At 46.6% G+C, this 26,687-nt stretch overlaps 1 protein-coding gene across 1 annotated transcript in view; it reads right to left on the reverse strand.

The window, feature by feature from the left end:
- Positions 1 to 26,687, reverse strand: part of PTPRA (protein tyrosine phosphatase, receptor type, A) — a 69,762-nt gene that overhangs the window by 25,175 nt on the left and 17,900 nt on the right. The window contains exons 2-4 of the mRNA XM_009882497.1: positions 3,293 to 3,371; positions 2,510 to 2,866; positions 208 to 225 (exon numbers count right to left, since the gene is read on the reverse strand). Of these exons, the coding sequence (XP_009880799.1) occupies positions 208 to 225; positions 2,510 to 2,866; positions 3,293 to 3,371 (454 nt within the window). The remainder of the gene's footprint in view (positions 1 to 207; positions 226 to 2,509; positions 2,867 to 3,292; positions 3,372 to 26,687) is intronic.

Raw genomic sequence — 26,687 nt, forward strand, 5'->3', positions numbered from 1 at the left:
TTAGTACAGGATTGTTTATTTCTAAAAAGAAGAGCCCAACACAAACTAAGGTATCAGTGTGTCACCAGCTGTTCTAAAGAGCTTGATAGGCTTTGTAAAAGCAATTTTGGAAGTGTGTCATAAGGAGAGCTATCTAATAGCAGAATACTTCTGGAAATATTTTTACTGAGGACTTGACTAAAGAGAAATGAAATATAAAATTCTTACCTCTTCTGTCAGAGTTACCTGCAGAAAAAGAAAACAAAAGTCTCTTAGCAACAAAGAAATATACATTTTAATAAGTCGGGAAGGATCAAAGACCAAGACAGTAACAAATTTAGTAACTCTCATAATCTTCTTGTAAATCTTTCCTTTAAAACACCAGCTACAAAGCCAGGATGTTAAAACGAATTTCAGCCTTCTCTTAGTAAAAAGGAGAAAGGAACAAACCCCAACTTATTATCAGCGGAGCAGGGAGCTGAATACAAGCTATAACATTGATAAACACAGCTTATTGCTCTTAATTGATAACACAGTCTGTTTAACCCTATAACCAGCAAGTCACTGGTGTAATTCATTAGCACTTAAATATTAAGAGATATCACTCATGTATAATTTTAAAAGAGTGGCTGAGCCAAAAGTTCAATTAAGAGCAGTTCGGCTCAGGGATGGAGATAATGAGCATGCAAGGAAAGCCTCTACCTGGTGTTTTGGATGTCTCTTCCAGAGGAAACCAGAATAAACCTACGCTGATGAGAGCGCAGACCAGCTCTCCTGCTGTAACACTGCTTGCACAGGCACCTCATGCCCCTGTTTTATGAGCTGCAGCATGGGGTTGAGGACAATCTTAGTAGGTTTGGAGAAGCAGGAATTGTCTGTACAACATATAATTCACGCGGCACCTTCTGCCCCTGTCCCTGTCTTGAGCACCACTTAATTCTTCCATGACTGATATCCGAATTTCCCATTAAGATTAATGGCAAGTGCAACCCTAAAACTAATTTTGCTCCTTAACAAATTACTTGAAATAAAGAAAGAATAAGGTTAGGTCATTTTTTCTTGGGACTGACATCAAATGAGAAGCCACATCTGGACTTGATAGTGCAGTGCCCAATGTGTCAGAGTACACTAAGTCAGTTCACCAAAAACAGTAAACCAAATCATAAAAAAAAGTAGCAAAGACACAAAAATGATAAATTCAGTCCCCTGCTATGAGACATTGTACTACAAAATGCAGATCTGAGCAGTACTTAAGGCTTTTGCCTCCATCATTCCCATTCAAAGGCTATATTTATTCTAAACTTGCATCGTGCATATATCTAAGGTTACTCTGGACTCCTTCACTGCAAAAAAGCCTTAAGGACTTGTGTTTGAAAAGAAGGTAGATGAGCTCAAGGATGGCAGGGGTTGGACTCAATGATCTTTAAGGTCCCTTTCAACCTAGACAATTCTATGATCCTATGACACTAAGAAAGCTAGGTTGCAAACTTCCTTCAGCCACATCCTTTCCTACCTTGGTAGCAAAGACAACTTCACTGCAGCTTCACAGGCTGCGATTTCCAAAGATGCCCAGAGGAAGAGGGAATGCACACACATCTCACTGATGTGAAGAGGGTTTTAGATACCCAGCACCCAATATCCCTTGAGAAATTTGACCTTGAACACTTCCAGGGATGGGGCATCCACCCCATCATTGGATGTGCCAGCAAATGCAAGACTGAGACATCCAGCGCATGGAATACTCTGTTCATAAGGTCTCACCATGTTCCTCCTGGTGCTCATCACAGTGGCGAGAATATCTTCAGATGGTTCATCAAATCATGTGCGGCTCATGCCTGCAAGCAGTTTAGCAACCATCGGGTGGAGCATACAGATTACCCTACCTGTTGGACCAGCATCATCCTACCACATCATCCTTCATCCCCAGCTTGGCTAATTTTGGATAATGAGCCAATTTACCAGCTTTCCCCAGGAGCTAGATCTAACCCCTGGTTGGCCACCTCTAGTCTAAGCCTTAAATGCTTTGGGACAGGTACTGCCTTGTTGTGTGTGTGCTTGTACAGTGCCAAAAAGCACGGCTTGAGCCCACGGTGGCTACCAAAATACAAATAAATGCAGAAAAACTCTGGATAACCCAAGCTCTGCAGCTGAGCAGCAATCCAGAGTGATTTATTGCTGTTGCCTACACAGCCGTTACAGATCAACTTTTCAGCCAGCACCTGGGAGCTGTGCAGCACTAGCCCCATTTCACACTCTGGAAACCACAAAAAGTGATGAAATTCATCTGTGACAAAAGTGGAATGAGATCCTAGGGTTTCTGTTGCCCCAGCATCACGGCAAGAAGCCCAAACCTTCAGTAGGAAAAATCTCTTCTGATCTGGTCACTTTAGGGATTTATATTATTTTATATCACTGTGGAATTTGCCCCGAAGTGTCTTTTCATTCCCTTTTGTTCAGCAAAACAAAAGAAGAGCAAAGAAACGAAGCCGGAGGCAGGGTGGCGCGGAGAAGAGGTGAAGGAGATGCCTACCGTTGTGGGCAGCAGAAGACGTCTCTTGCGTTGTCACTGTCACACTGAAATTCCTCTCTGTCGTCTCTGCTTCTGTGCTGGGGAGAGTGGTGCGTGGAGCAGACGGCGTCAGGCTGGGTAGCAGGGAGGTGGCTGGAGGCATGGGCGCAGTTGTCCCCAGGGTGGACGTGTTGAGGCTGACAGTGGTGGTGTTGGGGATGATCCTGGTGGCTGTGGTTGTAGGTGGCTTTGATGCCATGGCAGAAACAGTCACTGGAGTGCTAACGGTGAGGCTGTTTGCTCTCGTCGTAGTCTGGTCCTCATGACCTGTTGCTTTGGTGAGACTCCTGGGGGAGGTGGGCACTGTAGTGGGTGGCACTGCGAGAGGACAAAGCACAAGGGAACCTCCATGAGATACCTTTCTGCAACACTAGATGGCTTAGATGCTGCAGATTCACGTGACTGTAACTACAAGGATAAAAGAGCCAAAAAAATCCGAGCCCAGGACAGGAAATGCTTTGCACAGCATGGTGATGCACACCCTATAAAAGCAGGTAACTTGAATATGTATTATGACATCGAGGAGGTACAAAGGTTAGAGTCCCTGTAAGACAGGATCAGTATTTGCTAGAGGTAAAACTTGCAGGTCCCATTTATGAGCACCTGCTCACTCCCTTTTTGACACTTAATATCACAGTTAAGTGGAGGGCAGAAGGGGTAAGTCACGGAGCGTGTGAGCAGTTACTCCTTTGATACTAAAGATGGTTTAGGGACAAAAGAGAGGAGACAATGAGTGTAGTTTACCTGTTGTAATGCTGTTAGCACCTACACTTATCAGGCCACTGACGAGCAAAAGGAGAAAGAACCACAAATCCATGTTGACCTGGGGAAGAGAGCAAAGAAAAGTTATTTAAATTGTTGTACAACATCATCCCAAAGTAATTCAAACTGGAGACGCTGCTGTGCATCTTGTGTGTGTAGAGCTGGAAGGGAGAAGTGAACATGTAACTGGAGTCCCTGCAGGCATGTGGATGGACGTGTTCATACGTTCCCAACAGGAAGGCGCACGGAGAGATCCCAGTTTGGTGGATGAGCAAAGGTCACCAGAGACGAAGCAGGGAATGGGTGAACTGTGGGAGAGCGTGACAGGAATAAGCTATGAAGCTGAGCACCTAACATTAAGTACCTGGTCTTAAAAAAAATCAATAATGTCTTCATATAATAGTTTACAAATTAGTATCATTTGAGCAAACCAAAATGCAATACATGTGAAGATCACAGCCTTGATCCAAAATGCCCAGGAACCGGAGGCAGGGAGACAGGTTAGATCCTCCTGCGGGCAGTGCCCAGCAGATCCCTGCCGGCTCACTGAAGCCCCTGCATGTTACTGGTTGCAGGTGGAACACCCGCACAAGACCAGGCTCAGCTCCATTCAAACCCCATTAGATTCCCTGCAAGTGTGGACGAAACAAATACCCATAAATAATAATCCAAGATCATTTGCAAGTACAGGCTGCACATTCGTTGTACTGCATGTTTCTTCCCAGGAAACGTCCTGCAAAATTACAGGACGATGACATCAGTAGAGTTGTTTCCCCCAGGCTTTCTCCCTCAGCCCTTTTAAATACAATGTTTTTTATAGCAATTTCTTTCCTCTGTAGACCTCAAAAAAGCTCCTGAGAAATGGGTATAGTTATCTCCTCCCGAACAGATACAGGTCCAGAGGCTGAGGCAAATGACAGAGAGCTGTGAGACGTCATCGTCCTGGCCAGAAGAGAGCCCAAAGCTGCCAAGCCCCAGAGCCTGGGGCCTCCCAAGGTCGGGCCAGCATCTCGCATCTGCTACGAGCCCAGAGAGGGCTTGGAGACGGCTCTGCTACATGCCATTGTCCAGCAGCTGCCGTACGACTCTCTCCTGTCCTTCAGGCTTTTGTCATGCGTCCAGTTGCATCTTCAGCATCTCCTGGGAGAAGGCTGCGAGATCTCACTGCCGAGTCAACTCGACACGCTGCCAAGAAAAGGTTGTATTCCCGATACGCAGTCTAAGCCTCCCCCTCTTAAATACATCTTGTGTTGTTTGTTCTCATTCTATTTATTTAAATCTGCTTCAATCTAGACCCATCCCAAACTCCGGGCAAAAGAACAACACTGAAGTCATCAACGTGCTGGAAACGGTATCAGGAATACAAGATCCTTCCCACCCGGGAGTATCCTCGCACCAGCACCACCCACTTACATGTTTTTCCTCCCCCCCAGAAGAAAACCTGGCAAAAATCGAACTTACTCAGTGACCAAAAGGTCAGACAAACCCTGAACCAGAAGGAAACCAAGCTCCAGAGATAAGAGCTTTCCTTCGTCTCTCTCGACGGCCAGCCCTGCTGCCGTGAGCCGGACAGGGCTTTCTCCAAGGGGTCCCACTGATGCAAGCAGCCAACTTTCCAGTGGATTTCATTACCAATTAAAATATCTGTCTGGATGAATTTGAACCGATTCAGTACTCCCATTGCTGGTGACAGCGGGGCTGGTCCTGCAATGCCTCCCTGAGGCTCTGCTCCAGGGTGGGACGTCTGGAAAACCCACAACTGGTAGGGTTTCGATGGCATGCTCCACTCTTGGTTCTTGTTGAGGCCACTCGACAAGTAATCACACTCTGGAGCTGAGATGGTCCTAAGCCAAAGAGGTTTTCTGTCCCTGCAGTGTGTTGTCCCCAGAGAATTCGTGTCCTCCCCATGTTTAATTGCAACTGGGAAGCACATGAAGCTGCACCGCTGGCAAGAACGAAAGCAGCTCTCTGCAGGAGACAGATCCTTTGAGCACCCCATTGTGGAAAGCCATAGAAACAAGGCACTCGTTGCAATCAGATCCATGTGCAAAGGCAGAAGGACCCTAAGCCCGTGCCGAATCTCCAAATGAATGTAACGGCGGCACTGAGATGCTTCTGAAACCTTGCAGGGGCTGATGAAGGCACCAAAGGCTTGCCATCGCAACCGCTTCCCTCACCGGGAACCCATAATTACCGTAACAAGAAAACAATAACAAGGTAAATGGAAAGAGCTTCTGCAAACACTGCTAGGAAAAAAGTGACTGTTTGCTGTGTTTTGATGAATATTTGTATAGAAACACCAGTCTCACAGGTGGATGCAGCTCCTTTCCTCTTCCCGTTCCCCCATTCATCAAAACAAGAGTTCCTGTTCATTTGGGATCCTGTTCATTTGGGATTCCGCTCATTTGGGATCCTGCTAATTTGGGATTGCCACAGCTATACCAGTGCTAGCTCTGCAGCAGCAGTTTGCCCCAAGAGCAGACAAACCAGTCACTAATGGTGACACTCCCACTGTGCAGCATCCTACTGGCTCCTCACACCGAGATCTTGCTCTTCACTGTATGGTCCATAATCATTGGAAAAACATATATATCTTAATCTCTTTCATACCTTTCTTAATGGCTTCAAGGATCTTTTGAGCTGGCTGCTCCAGCTCTTGCAGCACACCTTAGATACCAGGGGAATGACAATTTGTTCATGGTCAGTCAGCAAAGAGTGGTAGAGCTGGGACTGGACCTCAGGGGACTTGGTTCCTTTCCCATCTGTGCTCCCTGGAGTCCTTTTGAGCAAGTTAAGGAAGGAAAGACCAATGGGTTAGCCTATAACAACCCTGCACGCTCTCCCTAACATCAACAGCTGAATGTCCCGTTGGGCTCCAAAGCTCTTCTGCCCCATCCTCAACACATTTTCCCTTGGTATAAAAAGCAGGACATGGAGGGTAGGCAGAAGGAAGTAAAAGCTGTGAATCCCCTCTTCTTTCTGCTCTCCGTTACAGGGAATTAACCCCCACACAATAAAAGAACTTGCATTTATTTCCATGACAGTGATGGCCATATGGATGAGAACTGAAGGTGACTCCTGGACCAGGCACGGGTACCAGCTGCAAAACTCCTTCGGGACTGTGGGATGATGCAGGTCCCTCCTTCGCTGAGCCAGCAGTGCAGCTCTGATGCCCTGGGATTACATCAGTGGGCAGGCAGCTGCCTGCCTTTAAAACCCCCTTGATACTGTGTTTAATCAGTTCATTGATCTTTGAGTGGACTGCATTAGGAGGAAAGGGCCGGCAAGGGGAAAGAATACCAAATTTCCCCAAGCCTTACCCCGTTTTTGTGAAGAAAGCTCGATGCAGGCAGTCCGTGTGGATTTTTTTGCTTTACTACTGTGAGTGTCAAGAGAAACAGGACGCCGGGCAGCCCCGAGAGCATCACAGCTTGCTGTGCAGATCATTACACAAAAATCCCGGGAGCTGCTCCTGTGACCCGCAATCAGCTGCCAGCACTGCTTTATCACCTTAAAACCGGATCCAGAGCAGAGAGCAAGCGAAAGAGCCCTGCGCAAGGGGAGAGCTGTGCCAGCCCAGCTCCCGGCTCCCAGCCCCTGCTATTAAACACTCCCTATTCCCAAATGCAGTATAAATAAATGCCAGCGGTACGCCGTTACCCGCTTCTTAACATAAAAGGCCTCAAGAGTCCTACCCCAAAGCTGGAGAAACCCGAGTCTCCCTTCCCCCTCGGCTCCCTCCCTGCTGGTTTCGGAAACGGAGAGGAAATACTTGTAATGTTATCAACATAAACACAGCTCTTGGCCGGCTGCAACATCCTGCGAGCTCTGCAGAAAAACACCCTGACGTCACGGCGCCGGCTCTGCTGAGGAGAAAGGAGCCGGCTTCGGCACCGTTGGCCTGGAGGGTTGGGATGCTCAGCATCGCGTCTTCATTTTAAACCTTCCTTTTCAAAAATCGGGGTTAGAAACCTGAATAATTGCTACCGGTGCTTCCAGCAATATTTTTTTATATATGTATATATATATAGGGTGTCCATGCATTACATTCTTCTGTACACTGCTCAGGAGCTTCCTATAGGAAAGGCTGGGTTTTAGGCTGCAGGACCTGTGTTTTAAAATAAGCTGATCTTGTCAAGATGACTGATGCTGGGGGACTGGGGGGGAGGGGGAAGGAAATAATATCTTTATAAATTAATGAATGGCTTAAAACTGGTCCTTGTGTGTGCTGCTGCTGCAGGGGGATTTGGCTGCAGGACCACCTCCCCATGCTTCCAGAAAGCAAAGAACTAGTATTTAGTGCTGCAGAAACTGCCCAGATCCTACCTGGATACAGCCGTCCACAATCAGAGGCAAGATTTACCCCCACCTCTGACATATTCCTAATTCCTGGAAAATGAGTCAATCTTTTTCTATGTACAAGGAGGAGACACAACTCAAATTCTACCTGGCTTTCTGGGACCCCAGAAACCACTGCTGCTATAAGGAAGATGCTAAAATGTAGTGGCTCAACCAAGACCACCTGACTGCCTTGTGCTGGCCCCAACCGCAGTGAAAAATAAAAAAAATGTTCCGTTTTCTTCTCTTTTTTTGGCAGGGAAGAGGGCAAAACTAGGAGCAAGGTTAGCGTTTGCACTGGTTAGCTCTTTGAAACAGCTCACAGTAGGACGAGAGCAAGCATGAGCATAAAGAAAGGGGAAAAAGATCTTTTTTTTTTTCTTTTTGGTGGCAGCAAGCCATCGGCATGGCTCAGCCGCCCTGGAAAACAAACCTGCTGTTCCCTCTCCCCCTCCCTGCTCCTTTTAAATCCCGTTTGTGGATTTCCAGGCTCTTGCTGGAGCTGTAATCTGTGACAGAGGAGAGCTGCCCACGCACTCATCCGATGGCAGAACCATTTCGCCAGCACCAGGTTCCCCACTCCCATAGCCCCAAACCTCTTGTGTTGGATGTGATGCAAAGGATGTAAAAATAATGATCAGGATGAGCTCTGCTGCTGGGAGCTCTGCACCGAAAAGCAAAGCCTGGTCCCCTACGGCAAATCACCCAGGGGCAAAGCGTCTTGAAGGGGGGCTCCTTACACCATGCACTGAATTCTTCTCCTCTTTAACAACATGCAAGGAGCCGCTTTGCCTCTAAATCGCGTTGGGATGGCTAATGCAGGGTTGTTTCCCGCACCAGAGCTGCGACGAGCTGGACATCGCAGGGAGAGGAGCCGTTGAGCTGAGGGAGGGAAAAGGGTTTTGTTGCACTAAGGCACAGTGACTAATTCCTTGCATGTGTCTCCGAAGCTGAAACGAGGCCTTTGATGTGTCACTGAACATTATTCCCCCACCCCACCCTCTGCTTTTCCACTCTTCAACAGAAAAGATGAATCACAGCAACCATTCACCCTTTCTGAAAATCCACTTAATTTTCTTTTTCTTTTTCTTTTTTTTTTAAATAAACAGGCGGCTTCCACATGAGTGACAGCTGCTGAAACAAACGGCACACGAGGAGGAGGAGAAGCCTGTGGTAAGGGCTTGGGGTTTTGCTTTCTCCACCTGCCCAACCTTCAACAAATCACCGCTTTCCTGCACCTTGATATTTACTCATGGCATGGTTTGGGTTGCAAGAGACCTTCAAAGATCATCTAGTCCAACCCCCCCTGCCATGGGCAGGGACATCTTTCACCAGACCAGGTTGCTCAAAGCCCCATCCAACTTGACCTTGAACACGTTCGGGAATGGGGCATCCACAACTTCTCTGGGCAAACTGTTCCAGTGTCTCACCACCCTCATCATAAAACATTTCTTCCGTACATCCAACCTCAACCTACCCTCTTTCAGTCTAAAACTATTACTCTTTGTCCTGTCACTAAAAGCCCTCGTAAAAAATCTCTCTCCATCTTTCTTATAAGCCCCCTTCATATATTGAAAGGCCATAATAATGTCTCCCTGGAGCCTTCTCTTCTCCAGGTTGAACAGCCCCAAAGCCTTTCCTCAGAAGCAGAGGGGTTTCAGCCCTCTGACCACTTTCATGGCCCTTTGTCCAACAGAGGAACGCACCGTCATCTTTCAAAGAGCAAGATCCTAGGAACCCGATCCTACTCCCACCTGGCATTCTGGGTGACCAGAAATAGCCGGCACTGTTAGGATGATGTTAAAAACTGCTGGCCTGAATCAGGATCAGTCTTGCTCATGGAGGTCATCTTTAGCGAGATGTCAGTCTATCCCATGCCAATCATACAGGCTCTCAAAGCACGCACTGGGAGCAGTAATGTGCGTCATCAGCCAGACCTTGGAAGAAGGTTTCCCATGCTCCCTTCCTACTTCTGCCATCCAAAACTGGAAATCCCTGTGCTCCAGCCTAACTGACCATAAAGAAGCTCCCAAATTGGCTGTTTTACTCCCTAAGTGAATGACAGGTTTAATTCATTCAGAAATACTTGCCATGACCTTTGAGACCACAGTTAAGAATAACTTACTGGGTCCAGTACTGTTTCACATCTTCATCAATGATCTGGATGATGGGGCTGAGTGCAATGTCAGCAAGCTTGCTGATGACACCAAACTGGCAGGACTTGTTGAGATGCCAGATGGTCTTGCTGCCATCCAGAGGGACCTAACCAGTCTGGAGAAATGGGCCAACAGGAACCTCATGATGTTCAACGAGGAGAAGTGCAAAGTCCTGCCCCTGGGCAGAAACAACCCCAGGCACCGGTAGGTGCTGAGGACCACCCAGCTGGAAAGCAACTTGGCAGAAAAGGTCTTGGGGTCCTGGTGGACACCAACTTGCCCATGAGCCAGCATTGGGCCCTTGCAGCAAAGGCAGCTGGTGGTGTCCTGGGCTGCATTAGACAAAGCATTGCCTGCAGGTCAAGGGAGTTGATCCTTCTACTCTATGCAGCACTGGTGAGGCTACACCTGGAGCACTGTGTCCAGCACTGGGCTCCCCAGTACAAGAGAGTCCTGGACAGACTGGAGAGAGTCTAGCGAAGGGCCATGAAGATGATGAAGGGACTGGAGCATCTCTGCTGTGAGGAAAGGCTGAGAGAGTTGGGACCGTTCAGCCTGGAGAAGAGAAGGCTCTGGGGGGTTCTCATCAATGTCTATAAATACCTGGAGGGAGGGTGCAAAGAGGACGGAGTCAGGCTCTTTCCAGTTGGTGCCCAGTGACTGGACCAGAGGCAATAGGCACAAACTGAGACACAGGAGGGTCCCCCTGAACATCAGGAAACACTTTTTAAGTGTGAGGGTGACTGAGCACTGGCACAGGTTACGCGGGGAGGTTGTGGAGTCTCCATCCTTGGAGATATTAAAAAGCCAGCTGGACACGGTCCGGGGCAACCAGCTCTGGGTGGCCCCGGTTGAGCAGGGGACTTAGACCAGATGACCTCCAGAGGTCCCTTCCAACCTCAACCACTCTGGGTTTCTGTGACTCTGTAACTTATTGTCTTGCAAACTTTTCAGTAGGCAAACCTGCTAGGATTTAAGGTCATAGTGAAGTAAGATAAGATCCAGCACTGTTGAGGATGTATCTTGGGATCCCACCAGTGTCCCTCCAGCTCTACAGTGCTGTTCAGTGAACCAGCACCAGTTACTGCACACTATGACAGCCCTTTGCCATGTATGAGACACCTCCTAGCAGCCACTAACAAAGAGTCAAAAAGCTGCTCAGAGGAAATAGACCCATTCTAATAGCCCCCTCTAAAGGAGCCTGGAGCATCTCAAGACTGACAAGCGAGACTCCTAGAAGAGCCCTGAGACTACGGAATCATTGTCCCAGTTAGGAGATAGAAAAACTAAACTGATGAGGTTTTAAGCAAATAAAAAAAAAAAAAAAAAAAGGAAAACAATGAATGTGGATGTTTAAATAATGCAAACATGAAATAGTTTAGTTTCCTAAAGAGCTGCAGAAATGCTGACTGTGGGTATCCGTCCTCTGTAACTGTGGTATACCAGAACCTTAGTTTTCTGTATTGCCTTGCTTTTAGGAAGGAAACCTCTCTCCATACATTTAAAAACAGGTGAATACTAACATACTAACATAACTAATACAAGCCTAGAGACTTGATGGTCTCATGCTAAAAATACAGAAGTAAAAGCCAGGAGATATAGGCTCCATCCCCAGCTATGCCGGGGCAGATCAGTGGCACGGCTAAGAGCAAGGTGCTTGATGATCTCTAGTCCTCGCCCACTGAGCTGCACGGACGGGCGCTCCTAGCCACACTGCCGGCACAGTGAGCAGAGTCACTGTCTGGAAGCTGCCCCAAGTGCCTCACAGGAGAAGAGCTACAAATATGTCCAATTATTTTCCTAATAACAATTTTCTGAACAACACTCCTAATTAGGATGGGTTTAATTTGCCCTCGGCCATTGTTTTCTGCCGGCACCGTGGCTGTCTGATCGGGGGAGCACATGCCGGTTGCTCTTGCACCTCTTGAAGAATAAACCAGGATGGGTCAGGGAATAAATTGTGGAGGGACATAAAAGAGGATGAAGAGCTTCTTGGACCTCTAGAAATGTAGAAGGACCAGCTGTAGAGTGTTTCCTAAAGGACACAGCATCAAGGAACAACAAGGCAGGACAGGCACAAAGCTGAGAGAAGGTGAAGTCCTAATAAATAGGGGAGTGGTGAGCTAAGCCCAAGGGAGCCGTCAGGTCAGGGAGGATGAAGACAAAAGACTGTTAGGTGGGGTGGCAGAAGCTGTGTTGCAAAAGAGAGAGGGAGGTGAAATCTCCTTCTGGGGTAATTAAAATGGATCTGCTGGAGCAATGCCCCTAGAACTTGTAAAAAACCCTGGCTAGTACGAGACCAAAAATTATGGTTTCCTGGTGTGCCTTCCCCCATAAGATGGGTATCACAGCTGCAATGTGGTGCTGGGAAGTAGAAAGTGATGCCCAAAAGGCTCGAGCAAAGCTGGTTCATCTCATTATTCAAAATAATTAATTAAAAAATATTTTTTTTTAAAAAAAGTAAAGTCATACGGGAATATATTTTTTTTAAGTATTCCATTTCAGAGTGTCCCCTTCTTTGTCCAAGGCATTGTTTGTAACATGTACAAAGAAAACATGAGTGCAGTTCACATACCAGCTATGAAAAAGACAGGTTGCATTTGACTGAGGAGTCAGGATGAAGCATTATTTAGCATAATAACATCCCTATCTAGTAAGATGCCTTTCGGAGAGCGAGCGAACGGTATGGGGGGAGGAGAAACTAGGTTTAAAAAAACCCCAAAACCCACAAAAAATAAAGCCCAGCTTTTGGGCTCAGCCCTTTCTGCAGGACCGGGATGAACTCCCAGCTCCAAGCCAAGACCGAACCAGGGAGCTGGAGCATTCAGGTGGTGAGCAGTCAGAGCATCCTACTTAAAACAAAGGTGTCGGAGGGGATCATTCACATGACAGCCTTAAAATCTCATTACAGAGGCTAAGCTCCAATTAAAACGCATGCATTCGGTCATGCAGCTTAATCGCTGGTTGTGCTTACCATGAAATCCGCCCGGGACACCTGTAGGGTGCGGGGAGCAGCCAGCCCGTCCCACGGAGCAGCCCTTGGGCTAAGAAAGTGCCGTGGATCTGTAAAATCACCAATTTACCTGCGGTAATTCTGCACCGCTGCTCAGTTCAGCCCTGTTGCCACAGTAACACTTCTGGTGTAGCCAAGATCACTGATTATGAAACTAGAAAAAAAATCAGAGGCTGCTAATTAGGATATACTCCAGTTCTCAAAAAGCTCCATATTAATGACATTATGATTGCGAGCGCAGGGAAAATAAAGACGCCAGAAAGCAACGCCTCGGTCAGCATCAGCGGCCGCCGCCAGCCGCTTTTTATATGTGGGTCTTAAAATTCTGCCTGCAAATTCCCTGTAAATTCAGCTTGTTTTCCTTCTTTTTAAACAAATGTGCAAGACTCGGTGGAACAGTCTTTACTCTTTACATATATTTGCATGTATTAGAGTGGGAAAAAAGGGTCGAGGATGATGTACAAATGGCGATAGCCGTAGCAGGGCCAGGGATGCATCCCCTGCATCTCGCATTAAGTGTGTTTCTGTCGCAGTTTGCCAGAGAAAGAAACCAAAAGCCTAATTTTACCAGTGGCTGTGAGGGTCTAGAAACGAGGTTTGCAAACAAGGGCAACTGGAGTTGCAAACGTTTTCCTTTCTGACTTTGATTCGAGTGCCAAAAGCATTTTGAGGCACATCTGCTGAAGGCTTCAAGCTGAAAAATGTGACTGGGAGCAGTTATACTGCCAGACAGAAGCGTTTTTCAACAAAACCCACAAATAAGATACTAGAGCGCATTTCCAGACAAAAGGAAAATGGCCTGACAGGTATTTCTGGAGTTGCAAACCCAGAGCAATGCTGCTTTAAAAGTCAGCTCACCAAAACGCCGTAATTTTTCTATTCTCACTGGATGGCAAATCTACCAAGAGGATGAAACGGTGATAAACAACTAGGGCCAGGGATGAAAACTGTGTTAATAGCTGATAATATTCATTACCACAATGGCAGACTCTGTATTTCTCCATCATCCAGGGCCATCGCAAGATGCACAGCCCAGTTGCTTGCCTTCAGCCAGCACTGCTGACGAGGACCAGGAGCCACCACCTCCAAAGGGGATGCAGAGGCTGAAAATTAAATTGCTGGCAAAAGCTGTGGCCTGAGCTCAGGCACACCCTCAGGTTTGTCCTGGGGAAGGGCAGGAGTCGAGCGGTGCCAGCATCTTCCAGTGCAAGACCTGTGATGCCCTAAACCCAGACACGCAGCAGAGCTTCTGGGCTACGACTTTATACCTTTCCGTGTCAGCATATGGGGTTTTAGAAGCTTGTGCTAAAACCTTTGGTCCAAGAAAGACAGAGAAAAGAGCTCTCACCTGAAAGCAGCAAGGGAGCTTTAGGCAAGTAAAATGTAAATGTCCAAAGTGGGAAACACAGAATAATCAGCTGGGGGTGACCTAGAGAATTCAGCTACCACCTGGCTGTTAGCAAGGATGCTGTTTCTACAAGTAGCTTTTGCCCAGCCGAAGGTCATCGTGAAAACAAGCTACAGCTTAAATGCAAATGGCTGCTGAAGCTCTCATCCAGGCTGCAGGTGAAATTTGGATCAAAATGCAACACTGCGAGCCCTGAGGCAGTTGCTGGAGGTATTAAAAGCCGGAGCAATGGAAGATCATATGTGACCCACCAGAAAATAAAGAAAGGAACAACCGATCTCTGGCCATCCCAATTTATAGAAAGTATCCCAGCCCCTACTTCTTAAATTTGTAGAAATAACTGGAGAAAAAAACCACCTGTATACATAAAAAGCCTCTGAATGCTTCAGGGCTGTGCTCTCCCCGTGGTACAGGCAACGGCGACTTCATATTCGCAGCAAGAGCTGATGGCACCCACCAGCACAGGACAGCCCAAGAGCACCAAGGGGCTTTCCAGAAGGCAATGCTACCCCAACTGCTGGATAGAGCTCCTAGCAATTACCCTCCCACAGCCTAATTACACCTCCTCAGCTCCTGGTTCCAGCAGTGCAGGGGACTAATGCTGGCAATTAAGCTGACAACTTGGGTAAGGGCTGTTCCCCGGGCTGCCCCGGGGCTGGTGCCACAGTGCTGTCTATTACCTGTTTCCTGTGGAAGGTGAAAAGCAAAGTGCCCTTGAAGAAGAATTGGGCAACCACTTTTTTTTCCCTCTTTGAGGCAGGAAAATAAGTAAGCTCAATTTTTTTTTGTTTAGCAGCATCACCTAAAACCTTGAAAGCACACTTCCCCTGCTCGCAATTGCATGAACTGGTCTCTTCTCCCATTCACCAGTAATACTGGGGATATGTTAGATGTAGTAATGTGATTTATTAGCTGGAAACAATGCAAAGGGCTAAGACATTTACTGACCACAACAGAAAATCAACTGGCCAAGCACGAGGGCATCCCAGTCCTGAGCAGACGGGGGTTGCCACGTTACAAATAACAAGCTAATAAAACCAGTGGGATCCAGCTGCCATCGATGGTTTAGTTGGAGGCATTATTTCTAACCTTTTAATAGGCTTATTTACAGGAATTAGCCCTTTAATGCCATGTGCTTGTGTATATAGTACAGTATAAGCTGGTTTGATGTGACCACAGAGAGAACATCTGCTTTTGTGAGCAATTAGGGAAATTATTGCCAATTATGGGGACTGCAGGTAAGAGCGGCTGGGGAGAAAGGCCGTCTATGAAGAGGGATGTGAAGCTTTTAAACGTGCTGATGTGAGCGGGAAGTTCACTGGGAACATAAATAACCTGGCAGAAAGGAGCCGGCGCCTAGAGAGCAGCCAAGGTATCCTCAGCAAGAAAAGGACTTTGGGTCAGCAGAGTTTTGGGGCGATCCCCGTTATCATTCACACTGTCAGCATTTCGAGCAGATCAGTCTCCCAAACATTTCTTCCCATCAGCCCACACTCCTGAAAAAATGACCAAAGTGTGTTTGCCTCCAGTGGCTCTATTTCCACTTTCCATCTTTTTGTTTCCGTCTATTTTCCATCTATTTTTTCCATCTGTCTTTTTTTCATCTATTTTCCTTTCCATCTTCCACACCCAAGAGGGGCGTCCTTGTTCAAGACAAAGCAATGCTGTAGGCACAGGTCTTAGACCCACACCAACAAACCAGGCATCTTCTATCATTGATATTGCTATAAACCTACTATATGTATATTTATATATTTTACATACATATAGATATGAACCTATTATAAACCTAATATCTTAGAACTATTATATATTTTTATACATATTGCTATAAACCTATCACAAACCTAAGATCATTGCTATAAATCTATTTCCTGCAAACTGAAATAGTCCCAGTCTTAAACAACAGTTTGGGTACAAGGCCCTGCAGCCCCCAGAGATACCAACACAAAACTTAATGCTCGGTAGTTCTGAAAATAATCAAAATGCAGTTTAGTACCCTTAAAGTGATTAAACAATATCCTGGGATGACTAAATTTTAGCCCTCCCATGTTATTCACAATTCATTCTCTATTTTAATCTCCCCAACAAAAGGCTGAACTTGACCGTATTATTGTCAGCAAGGGCTTTTATCATCAGCCTTCGGAACGGTCAAGGCATGGGAGAGAACAATGACTCTCACAGGACAATAAATACAATCTAAACAAAAATACTCTGTTGCTAAGGTTTAAATCAGCCTTTTTTTTTGGGGCACAGCCGGGTAGCTGGGAATCCTGGTGCCACCCTATATAAAAAAACAGGGAAGAATTAGGACTTGGATAGGGGAAAATAACCTGACACTGAGCACTGAAACTCAGTCTTTTAAATGGATGGCATTTAGAATATGAATATCACGTAGCGGACTTTAAACCAAAGCCAACAGCTTCAGCACGCTGCTGTTTGTAGCAGGCGATGATCTACCTAAGCCCATGTGTTGCTCCAATCTCTGCAGCCCTGTGCTTAATGTCTTGCTCCAGCAAGGGCAGGAGGTGAACCATGACCGAAGGCCTGTGGTGAAACCTCAAGGTTATTGCAGCGCTGATGGCAAAGATGTTCACAAGCTCGGCAGACATCTGCTGGAAGTGGTCTGTGCTGCAGGGCTGGACGGCGCCGTTATCAGCACGGCAAGAGGAAAGCTAAAGTTGTAGGAGCAAGCTCTGCTGGAGCAAAGAGGTCCATGAAGATGCTGGCCACCTTATTCGCACAGCTATGGTGCAACTGTTGGAAGGTCCAGCTGCAACCTCCTCTCAAGGAAAGCCCCGGCTCAAACCGCAACGATTTCTCTTGTGAAATCAACCCCAAAAGCAACCGCAGAGCACCGTGTGGTTTCTACATCCTTAGCCAAGGGAGTAGCACCTGCTTTTGGGGTTCGGAGAGAAATCCCCTTCCCCAGTGGTGGTAAGGAAGAGAACTGGGTTGAGCTGTGGTGTCTCCCCTGCTAAACACAGCTGCTGGCTTTGCAGCAAGGGTTTCCAGCAGCAAAGTTGCTCCAGGAACAAGAGTGACCACAGGGCGAGGAAAGCCACAGCTGACAGCCCTGATAAGGTGCCACAGGGTAGAAGGTTGGGTAAGGTGATACCTAAGCCATGGTGGTCGGGAAAGGCCAACAGCCTCCACGACCAGCCCATCTTCCTCCCCTCTAGATGGAGCTCCAGGAGAAGCCTAAGGTTCCTCCCCTCCCCAAAGCGAAGACCGACACATCCCATCACCTCCAAACATTATTTCCTAACCCACAGCTTGGTGCTAGAAAAGAGGACCAGTTTGCAAATGCAGTTTCATGAAAACCAACAAATAATCAGCCTAATTATTCCCTCCTGCAATATGGCAGTAAAACTCCCATTATGGCAAATTGCAGTTGAAGTACAAAGACCCCCAAAATAATTTACCCCTTCTTTGGTGGGAAATTCCCAGCCCCACAACTGCTCAAAAGCCTGGAAGGGCTGCTGCGACCAGGCATAACAGGGCTCTGCACCAGCGTCAGCTGTTGGAAGGAATGACTACTCTGAAGCGTTTGGAGATTTTATTTGCACTGGGACCATAAATATTTTTGCAAGCACATAAGCAGCAGTTAAGCGATGTATCTTGGCCATTTTGCCTGAAAAAAAAAAAAAAAAGACAAAGAGGGAATTTCAAGTGTCCTTGATGACAGCAGCCTGGATGTGCATGAAAGAGAAAACAGAGACAAGGTAACGGTGGAATTCAGTTTTTATGGCCCATTCAGGGTTTTTTTTTTTTGCTAATAAACAAGGTCCCCCTGAGAAGGCATTAAATACCATCTTGTGTCACTTAGATTTTAGTGATATTCAAATAAACATTAAGAGGCTACGAGAGCTCATATTCCCTTGTATCAGGCACCCAGGCCAAACAGTTACCAAAGTTATGCTAAATTAAATTCATTTCAAACCTATCTGAAACAATGGAGGACTCCACTCAAGTTAAATATTTTAATTTCTGTAGCAATGCAGTGGATAGCAACCGAGACATCCCCATCTTAGAAAGTCTTTGCTGTACCAGCCTTTTCAAAAGGCTTTGAAAAGCAGTTTTCCTACAAAAACACCCATTTCCATCATGCCCTGGCTAGGAGCATAATACACAGAAGGCTCCTCAGTATCGCCGTTAAATAGGAGATCTCCCTAACCAGGCATTAAATGGTACAGGAGCTCACACACAACAACAGAGAGCGCTTTCTGTAGCAGCTTGTCGCTGAACAAATAGAAGACAAAGTCTACTGCTCATGACCAAAACTATATTTGGCGGTGCAGTGGCCCAGCCTAACAAACTCATCTTGTTTTTGTTTGGGTTGGAAGGGACCTTCAAAGATCATCTAGTCCAACCCCCCTGCCATGGGCAGGGACAGCTTCCGCTAAAACAGGATGCTCAGAGACACGTCCAACCTGACCTTGAACACTTCCAATGACCGAGCATCCACAACTTCTCTGGGTAACCTGGTCCAGTGTCTTACCACCCTCATCACAAAAAAATTCTTCCTTATGTCCAACCTTTCAGTTTAAAACTGTTACCCCTTGTCCTGTCACTACAGGCCTTGGTAAAAAGCCTTTCCCCATCTTTCTTATAAGCACCCTTTAAGTACTGAAAGGCTGCAATAAGGTCTTCCTGGAGCCTTCTCTTCTCCAGGCTGAACAACCCCAACTCTCTCAGCCTGTCCTCATAGGAGAGGTGCTCCAGCCCTCTGATCATTTTTGAGGCCCTCCTCTGGACATGCTCCAACAGGTCCATGTCTTTCCTGTGTTGGGGATGTCAGAGCTGGACACAGTACTGCAGGTAGGGTGTCACCAGAGCCAAGCAGAGCAGCAGAATCCCCTCCCTTGATCTGCTGGCCAAGCTTCCTTTGATGCAGCCCAGGGTGTGATTGGCTTTTGGGGCTGCAAGTACACACTGCCGGCTCATTTTTTTGTCCACCAGTACCCCCAAGTCCTTCTCTGCAGGGCTGCTCTCAATCCCTTCATCCCCTGTACTGATCCTGGGGATTGCCCCAACCCAGGTGCAGGACCTTGCACCTGGCCTTGTTGAACCTCATGAGGTTCCCAAGAGCCATCTAAAGTCTTTCAAGACCCCTCCGGATGGCATCCCTTCCTTCAAGTGAATCACCTGCACCACTCAGCTTGGTGTCATCAGTTTTGACTCCATGAAATGCAGCCTTCTGAAGATGGGGGGCCAACCTGGTTCAATTCCCCGCGTTCCCCTTAGTCCAAATCAAATCCAGTCCAATCAAGTCCAATCCTTCAGTGACATACATCCATCTCTAAGACGTCCCCTGCCCAAAATCAGACACTCACATTTCTAGATGATTTATCTATGGGTTTGGTATATCCCAAGTGAGCGATGTTGCACCCCAAGCCATTCCATGCTTGTACAACAGCGGGGTGAGAGGAGGAGAGTGTTCAGTTGAAGACCTGCCCTGCTCCCCAGTGTTGCCCCACCCGAACGGAAGGATGCACCAAACAGGAGGGAGAAGAGTAGGAGATGTCATTTTGGGAGTTGCACAAGCATTGAAAACAGAGCCCTGCTGATGGAAAAGGGGCAACACCTAATGTGTACACAAAGCAAGAGGGGTCTTTCAAGTAGTCAATTGATTACAAGGTTCTTTTTGGTCATTTTTACCTTAATAATAACTTCATATTAGGGCACCATTCTCAAAAGCACTGTCTCCAAATAATCTAGATGTCATTTCCGGAAGTGCCTTAACGTAAATGTGAATCGCACGATGCAACGCTTGCATGAGGTCTCCAACCAGCCTCTACTTCTTTCCCCCTACAGCTTTACAGGCATCCTATGGGTTCTGGGTGTGATTTAGCTGGCTTTAAAAAACAAGTTCTCTAGATGTTATGGGATCTCTTTATATCCCTGGTGCTCCAATATATGGATGCTTGTATGGTTATAAGGTTGGATGCTGATTCCTCCCCATCTTGAACGCCGGTGTAGAGCATGAGCTATAGCAACTGCAGACTTGGAGGCTTTGAAAAATGTGGTGGCATCTTCATTCTCAATTAATTAATTACCTCATGAGCAGCACAAGAAAGGATTTAGCCTTTAAATGCCTGCTGGTTGCTTCGCTGAAGGAAACCCCCTGTATCTCAACCACTACTTTGCAGAGGCTGGCAGCATGCTCGTGAGTGCAATTTTGACCATTTCCCAGCTCCAACGCTGGTGGTGAAGACAACAGGCAGAGCTCAACATCTAAAGCAGATTTTGCACCATTTTAAAAGAAATGGTCTGGAAAGGGAGAGCACAGGCAAAAGTAGGGCAGCCCTTCCTTTTTCCAGGTGGCTTTTCCTAGCAGCAGAAGGGCATTTCAGGTGTGGGATGCTCTTAAACCAGCTGGAGGAACCAGTTATAAATGACAGGTGCTGAGAAACTTATTTAGAGTCAAGCAGGGAACAGCAGCAGTGGGGTTACTTGTAATCCTTGCCGGTGTGGACTGGAATTAAAATTAATAAGTTAGAAATAAATGTCTAGCCATCCTGACTCGCACCCCAACATGTCTCTGAATATAAGATTTATGTATAGACAGAATTAATCCAATACCATTTTCCCCCTGACCTACATGGGCGTGGAGATAAGGCCCATGAAAACTATCTCCCAAGATCTGACACACCATCATCCGGTTTACGCTCCCACCACAACTTCTCCCCCTGCCCCAGAGGACACTTTGAGGGACACAAGAAGCATTAACATCTCTGAAAGGTGCTTTAGGACAAAGCGAAAGACCCCTTCACCTGAAGGGAAGAGAAGGAAAGTTATGGGTGACCCGGTTCAAGGATGTAGCTATTGCTGACAGTTTTAACTCCTTTCATCCCAGATTAGCTCCTCTGAACTCACCAGCAGCAAAGCTGTTTCACTTGCTGGAAAGATGCCATGTTTGTGTGTCAGACTAAACATCTGTGCTTTTAAGCCCTGGATTTTCAGATCAGAACTATGTGTTTGGAGGGGGAAAAAACAACACAAACTGCCTGTTAAGGGAGTTTCATTGAACAGACACACCATTATTTCTTCCTCCCCATCCCCCATATCACCCCTCCTCTTCTCCTTCTACAGGCAAAGTGGTTCAACAGATTTCAGGAAAATGCAGAGAAAAAAATAATTACGTTTTCTGCTGTCAGTGATTTCCTATTAAGTCAGAGAGGAGCTACCAGAAACACAGCATGTAGGTGGCATCTGCCCCTCCTGCCTCACTGTTGCAGGGAAGTACCCAACTTGGTATCTCGGGTTTGAGGACCAGGTGGATGGTCCCACCCCAATACAGCTTTCTGAGATAGGTACCTGTGCAGCCAGCCCTGGGATCAACTGTCATCCTTAAACCACATCAGACATGGTGCCAAAAGCACGCAAACCCAACTGGACCTTTACTTCCAATCATGGATGCACTCAGCCATTGGTCATTGGGAAGGCCAGTAGAAAGGCTGAAGACAGAAAAGTCATCTTCAGTGAAGACCCCAAAGACTAGTTGTGCCAGTAGGGTGTGGAGCAGACTGATGGAGCCATTCAACAAGACTGGTGGCCCAAAATGATTTCATTTTTGAGCTATGGCTGATTAGTTCATCTCACCAGCAGGAAACTCCTTGAGAAAGTAGCAAAGAAATCCCCCAAAACCACAAGTGTCCTCACACAACAGCTATGTTGGCACTGTATGAAAAGAAGGGAACATTTCTGCATCTGATTTACTCCATTGCACCAGGGGATGTTGCTCCTTTGGTAGGTGCAGGCATGAGGGTGGAACCAGCTCAGCAGTGATGGAGGACTTGAAGGAAAACTTGTGGGGACCTCCTGTCAGGGTGTGCCCAACCATTGGATGCCCCACCATTGTCCCGGCACACATGACAGAGACAGCTGTGGCCTTCCATCCACACTGCTAAAATACACATGGCTTCCCTCAGCAAATCTCCACGTGCACCAGAGCCTGGGTGGCCCTGCTCGAGCAGAGGGGTTGGACTAGATGTCCCTTCTCACCTCAACTGCTCTGGGATTCTGTGAATTTGCACCACAAAACCTTCATGTTGCTTTTCTAGCATATAGCTTCTCCAGGATGACTCTCACTGGCTCCAACATCAAGCAGCAGAAGTTAGCTCTAAAGCTCGTGGTGGGCTTAGGCACCATTTCCAGCTATTTTGGATCTCTTTGATGAAGGCGTGGTAATGATCAGCACTTGCAATCCAAGTAGAGAAGGTAAGTCAAATCGTCACTATTTTCCTTTACAGATGGCACACTCAGCTACAAAAACATCAATCAACTTGTCAAGAGGTTCTGCTAGCTATATCGACCCAACAAAGGCATCCACCAGGGAGTGATCCCCAACCCCTCAAAGCGACTCCAGTGCTCAGGATGAGCCCACCTGGAGCAGGCTCTGTCCCTGCAGCCCAGCACCATGCCTGGCTTGTGTCTGAGTCCCACAAGGTCCTCATGCCCTCGTGTGGGGCATTTTTTGCTTCTTTTCCATTTCAAAAGACCTGAGATATTATAAGTTGAGATGCAGCACACCAAAATTGGGGGTTCAACAGCTTGGCAGGTAAAAAGATGAGTCACACAAGTGCAGGAGCATATGAGGCCATTTAATTGCACAAGCCCTGCAGCAACCAGAGGACTTGGACGGGGAGGAGAAAGGAAATCTGGCGCCTCTTGGTCACACCGAGTGGGTCCCTGGAGCAAAGTATTCCCCAAACCACACCTATAGTATGAGGAACTGCTCCTTCTCTGTGACAGGGAGCCAGGGAGCCCACTGGGAAGCAGGTGAAAAGCTGGGCAGCAAAGGACAGTGGGGCGTCCCAAGTCCCAGCCCTTGGTCTTTACCATCATCTACATCCTTCCTTGCTGCACAGAAGCTTTGGATTCAGGGAGCCAGCTATTGTTTCCACTTTTTTTTGTGTCTTGCTGCATACCCACCTTCCCTCCCCCGGCCCAAGGGAGTTGCCATTCAGTCTCTTTCCACCCATTTTATAGAGGAAATCAGTGGAAGGATCAAAGGAGGCTCCTGAGAGGGAGTGGCAAGTGTCTGATGAGAAAGGGCAGTAACCAGAGAGGTGGCAGCAAGGAGGCGTGTTAATGGGTATGGGGACTGAGCAAATCGAGGGGTTGCTCCTTTGTACGGGAGGCTCTGGCCATGTAAACTGAGTGCCAGTGCAGAAGATGCCAAGAAGCAGAGGAAGGAGAGAAAAGAAGGCCGAAGTCTGTATTAATGAAAGAATTGGGTGACAAAATAAAAGAGTGAGCTCCTTCTTCTGCTTCTACTTAGTGTTGCTGCACTGGCTCATCCTCAAATGACCCTCATGTTTTACTGGAAGAGGAAAATTTGATTTAAAGTCTTACCCTGGAAGTCCTTTGGTTGCGCTAGATGAAAGAAGCTCTACTCAGGAAGTGAAGCAACCACAACCCTGCTGAGCAGAGTCCCAGCATTCCCGCAAAATGGACTAACAGAAGTGGCCTTTTTTCCTTCCTTTTCCCCAGCAAGACTGCAAAATGAAAAGCATCTCTGGTATTTGGCTATTCCATGCCCACCAGCAACATCTGTGGTTTGGGTGGAAGAAGAACTGAAGGTTTCCAATGCAACTTCTTACCCTCCCCACACACCCATCTACCTCCCATGTTGTTTTTGGAGCAAAATCCATGTTAACACAGACAGAAGTGGATTTTTATTTTCTTTTTTATGGATCCGTTGTAGTGCTCTGATCCTAAGCACTCTTTAGCAGCTCTGGGAGGACAGGTCCCAGCCTGCTGGTTGCTCGTATACAGAGGGAGACAAGAATGCTCCCAGGGTTTTGAATCGCTTCACTCGTGGATGTTCAAAGCTGTCTGTTAACCTCAGGCCATATCATTCCAGCTGTTTTCAAGCAGGACTCCTCGTGTAATCATGATGGCCTTGAGTCGGTTAAAGGCAGGGCCTAGGCTATATTTACCTTGGCATCTGATTGCCAACGCTCTGTCTTCCAGAATGCTCCTATTTCCTCCTTGAGTAATTAGTAGCCTGCCAGTGGGGAGAGGAGGAATGAGGAACTTCACCCCATTATTGCTGTGTCTTTTCCCACTTTTGCCCAACAGCTGTAGTTTGTTGCAGTATCAGAAAATACAGAAGTTATCAAAGAAAACCTGAGATTCTTTTTGGATGTCAGGGGGATTAAGCTGCTTCCAAAGATGAGATTGAAGGTCACCCAGAAGCGCTGGAGTCGATAAATAGCCCTACAATTGGTTTATAAACCATGCCAAATAAGCCCAGTATATTGCAATAATGTCCAGAAAGGTAAAACACCTGCTATATATTATTTCAGAAGAAGTTCCTGTTGGGGGAAAAAAAGACATCACTCCTTGCTGCTGCTGCTGCTGAAGAACATGTTTATCCCAGGCTCTGTGAACCTTCCCGTCCCAAACGCAGCACACTGAAACATGCTGCTGGCACAAGCAGTTGTCCAACTGACCCAGTTGTTTTTTTTTTTTTTTAACAAACTGGGTGAATAAGGACAAAACCATCTTATTTTCTTTGAGAAGAAATAATTTACATTAAGCAAGGTAGGATTCTGGCATTGCTCTCCACACGGTACGACACACCGTCCTCTCCTGACCTATTTACAGAAGCGCTGCAGTGTGTGTTCCTGCAGGGGGGACGGCGTTATCCGCTGTGTAAAAGCCTAAAATTACACTGCCCCACAAAGAGCCGGGATAAATTGACCCCTCTAAGCAAATGGGTTGCCAAGCTTTTATCTTCTCTTCATTGTGAACTTACACTGAAGCGGAATAATTAGACGATACGGGGCTATACAAGGCACTATTGGAAAGCCCTGCCTTAGCAACTCAATTGTATCTGTAATGCCTGCGTTGGCTATTATATATACCTACTGATTTGGAAAGCTGCTTCTGATTTCACACTCATTCAATATAGGTACATTTATGATTTTTGTCCAATTTCCATTTACTAATATTATGGCAAAGGGAATTCGTTGTGAATTTTGGATTAGGAAGGCAAAGTGACTTTAAAAAAGGTTGATGGGTGATTGCTCTGGCTGCTTTATCTTGGCTTCATCCAGTCGAGATGTAAAAGTCTCAGGACACAGATGATTTCCGCTTCTCTGCAAAGGTTTTGCCATGGTATTAAAAAAGCACAATGAAGGGAACAATAAACATCAAGATGTGTCTAAAATTAGCGGTTTACAAAATAATCTAAGTTTATAATATCCCGAGTACAATAAAAGCAAAGAGCCAGTAGGCCAATTATTTTAAAAATTACAGGATAAAAGGAAACCTTGGTCAAAACTGGTATCAGGAAAGAAAAATTATCTTTATTGCGTTGCAGTTTTGATACTAACTGAATCACAGAATTTTCAGAGTTGGAAGGGACCTCTAGAGATCCTCTAGTCTCACTCCCCTGCTAAAGCAGGATTGCCCAGAGCACATTACTCAGGACTGCATCCAGGTGGGTTTTGAAAATCTCCAGAGAGGGGGACTCCACAACCTCCCTGGGCAGCCTGTGCCACTGCTCTGTCACCTGAACCATAAAGAAGTTTCTCCGTGTGTTGGAACGGAACTTCCTATGTTCCAACTTGCACCCATTGCCCCTCGTCCTGTCACTGGGAACCACCGAGAAGAGTCTGGCTCCATCCTCCTTCAACCCACCCTTTAGATATTTGTAAGCAGTAATAAGGTCTCCCCTCAGCCTTCTCTTCTCCAGGCTAAAGAGTTCCAGCTCTCTCAGCCTTTCTTCATAAGGGAGATGCTCCAATCCCTCCATCATCTTGGTTGCCCTTCGCTGGACTCTCTCCAGCAGCTCCCTGTCCCTCTTGAACTGGGGAGCTCAAAACTGGACACAGTGTTCCAGTTGTGGCCTCACCAGTGCCGAGTAGAGGGGGAGAATGATCTCCCTCGACCTACTGGTCACACTCTTCCCTATGCAGCCCAGGATTCCATCGGCGGAACTGAAATAACTTTAATGAAATTCTCATTATGCTGCTATGAATTGGCTAAATTGAAGCAACACACCAAAATCATACTGCCTTGCTCAAGCAATCAATGTGAGAGCAGCCCACAACTGCTTCACTGTTTTCTGCCAAGTTTTAAATTCCAGTATATTTGCCAATGGTTTTCCCTTTGTACACCTTCGCTTGTCACACAGAAGAGCAGAAAATAGTTGGGTTGATTTCCATGTGATCTTCAGTCACATTCGCATTTTGGGTCTCAAGTGGTAGCAAAGCTGCAGCTCCTGGACTGTAAGTGAATGAGTAATTTAAGATAAAAACACCAAAGCTGCATTTCCACTGGTGGTATTATTCTTTTCAATATAAATCTTAAACAACGAGCAAAATTTGATACAACAGTAGTCCCAGAAAAATACTCCTCCTTCTGCCAGGGAAGAAGAAAATGTCCTTTAAAATACTAGGGGGAAATAATACTTGTAATATAATATAATATAATATAATATAATAT

Source organism: Charadrius vociferus, unplaced genomic scaffold, assembly GCF_000708025.1.
Source record: "Charadrius vociferus isolate BGI_N301 unplaced genomic scaffold, ASM70802v2 scaffold213, whole genome shotgun sequence".
Lineage (NCBI taxonomy): Eukaryota > Metazoa > Chordata > Aves > Charadriiformes > Charadriidae > Charadrius > Charadrius vociferus.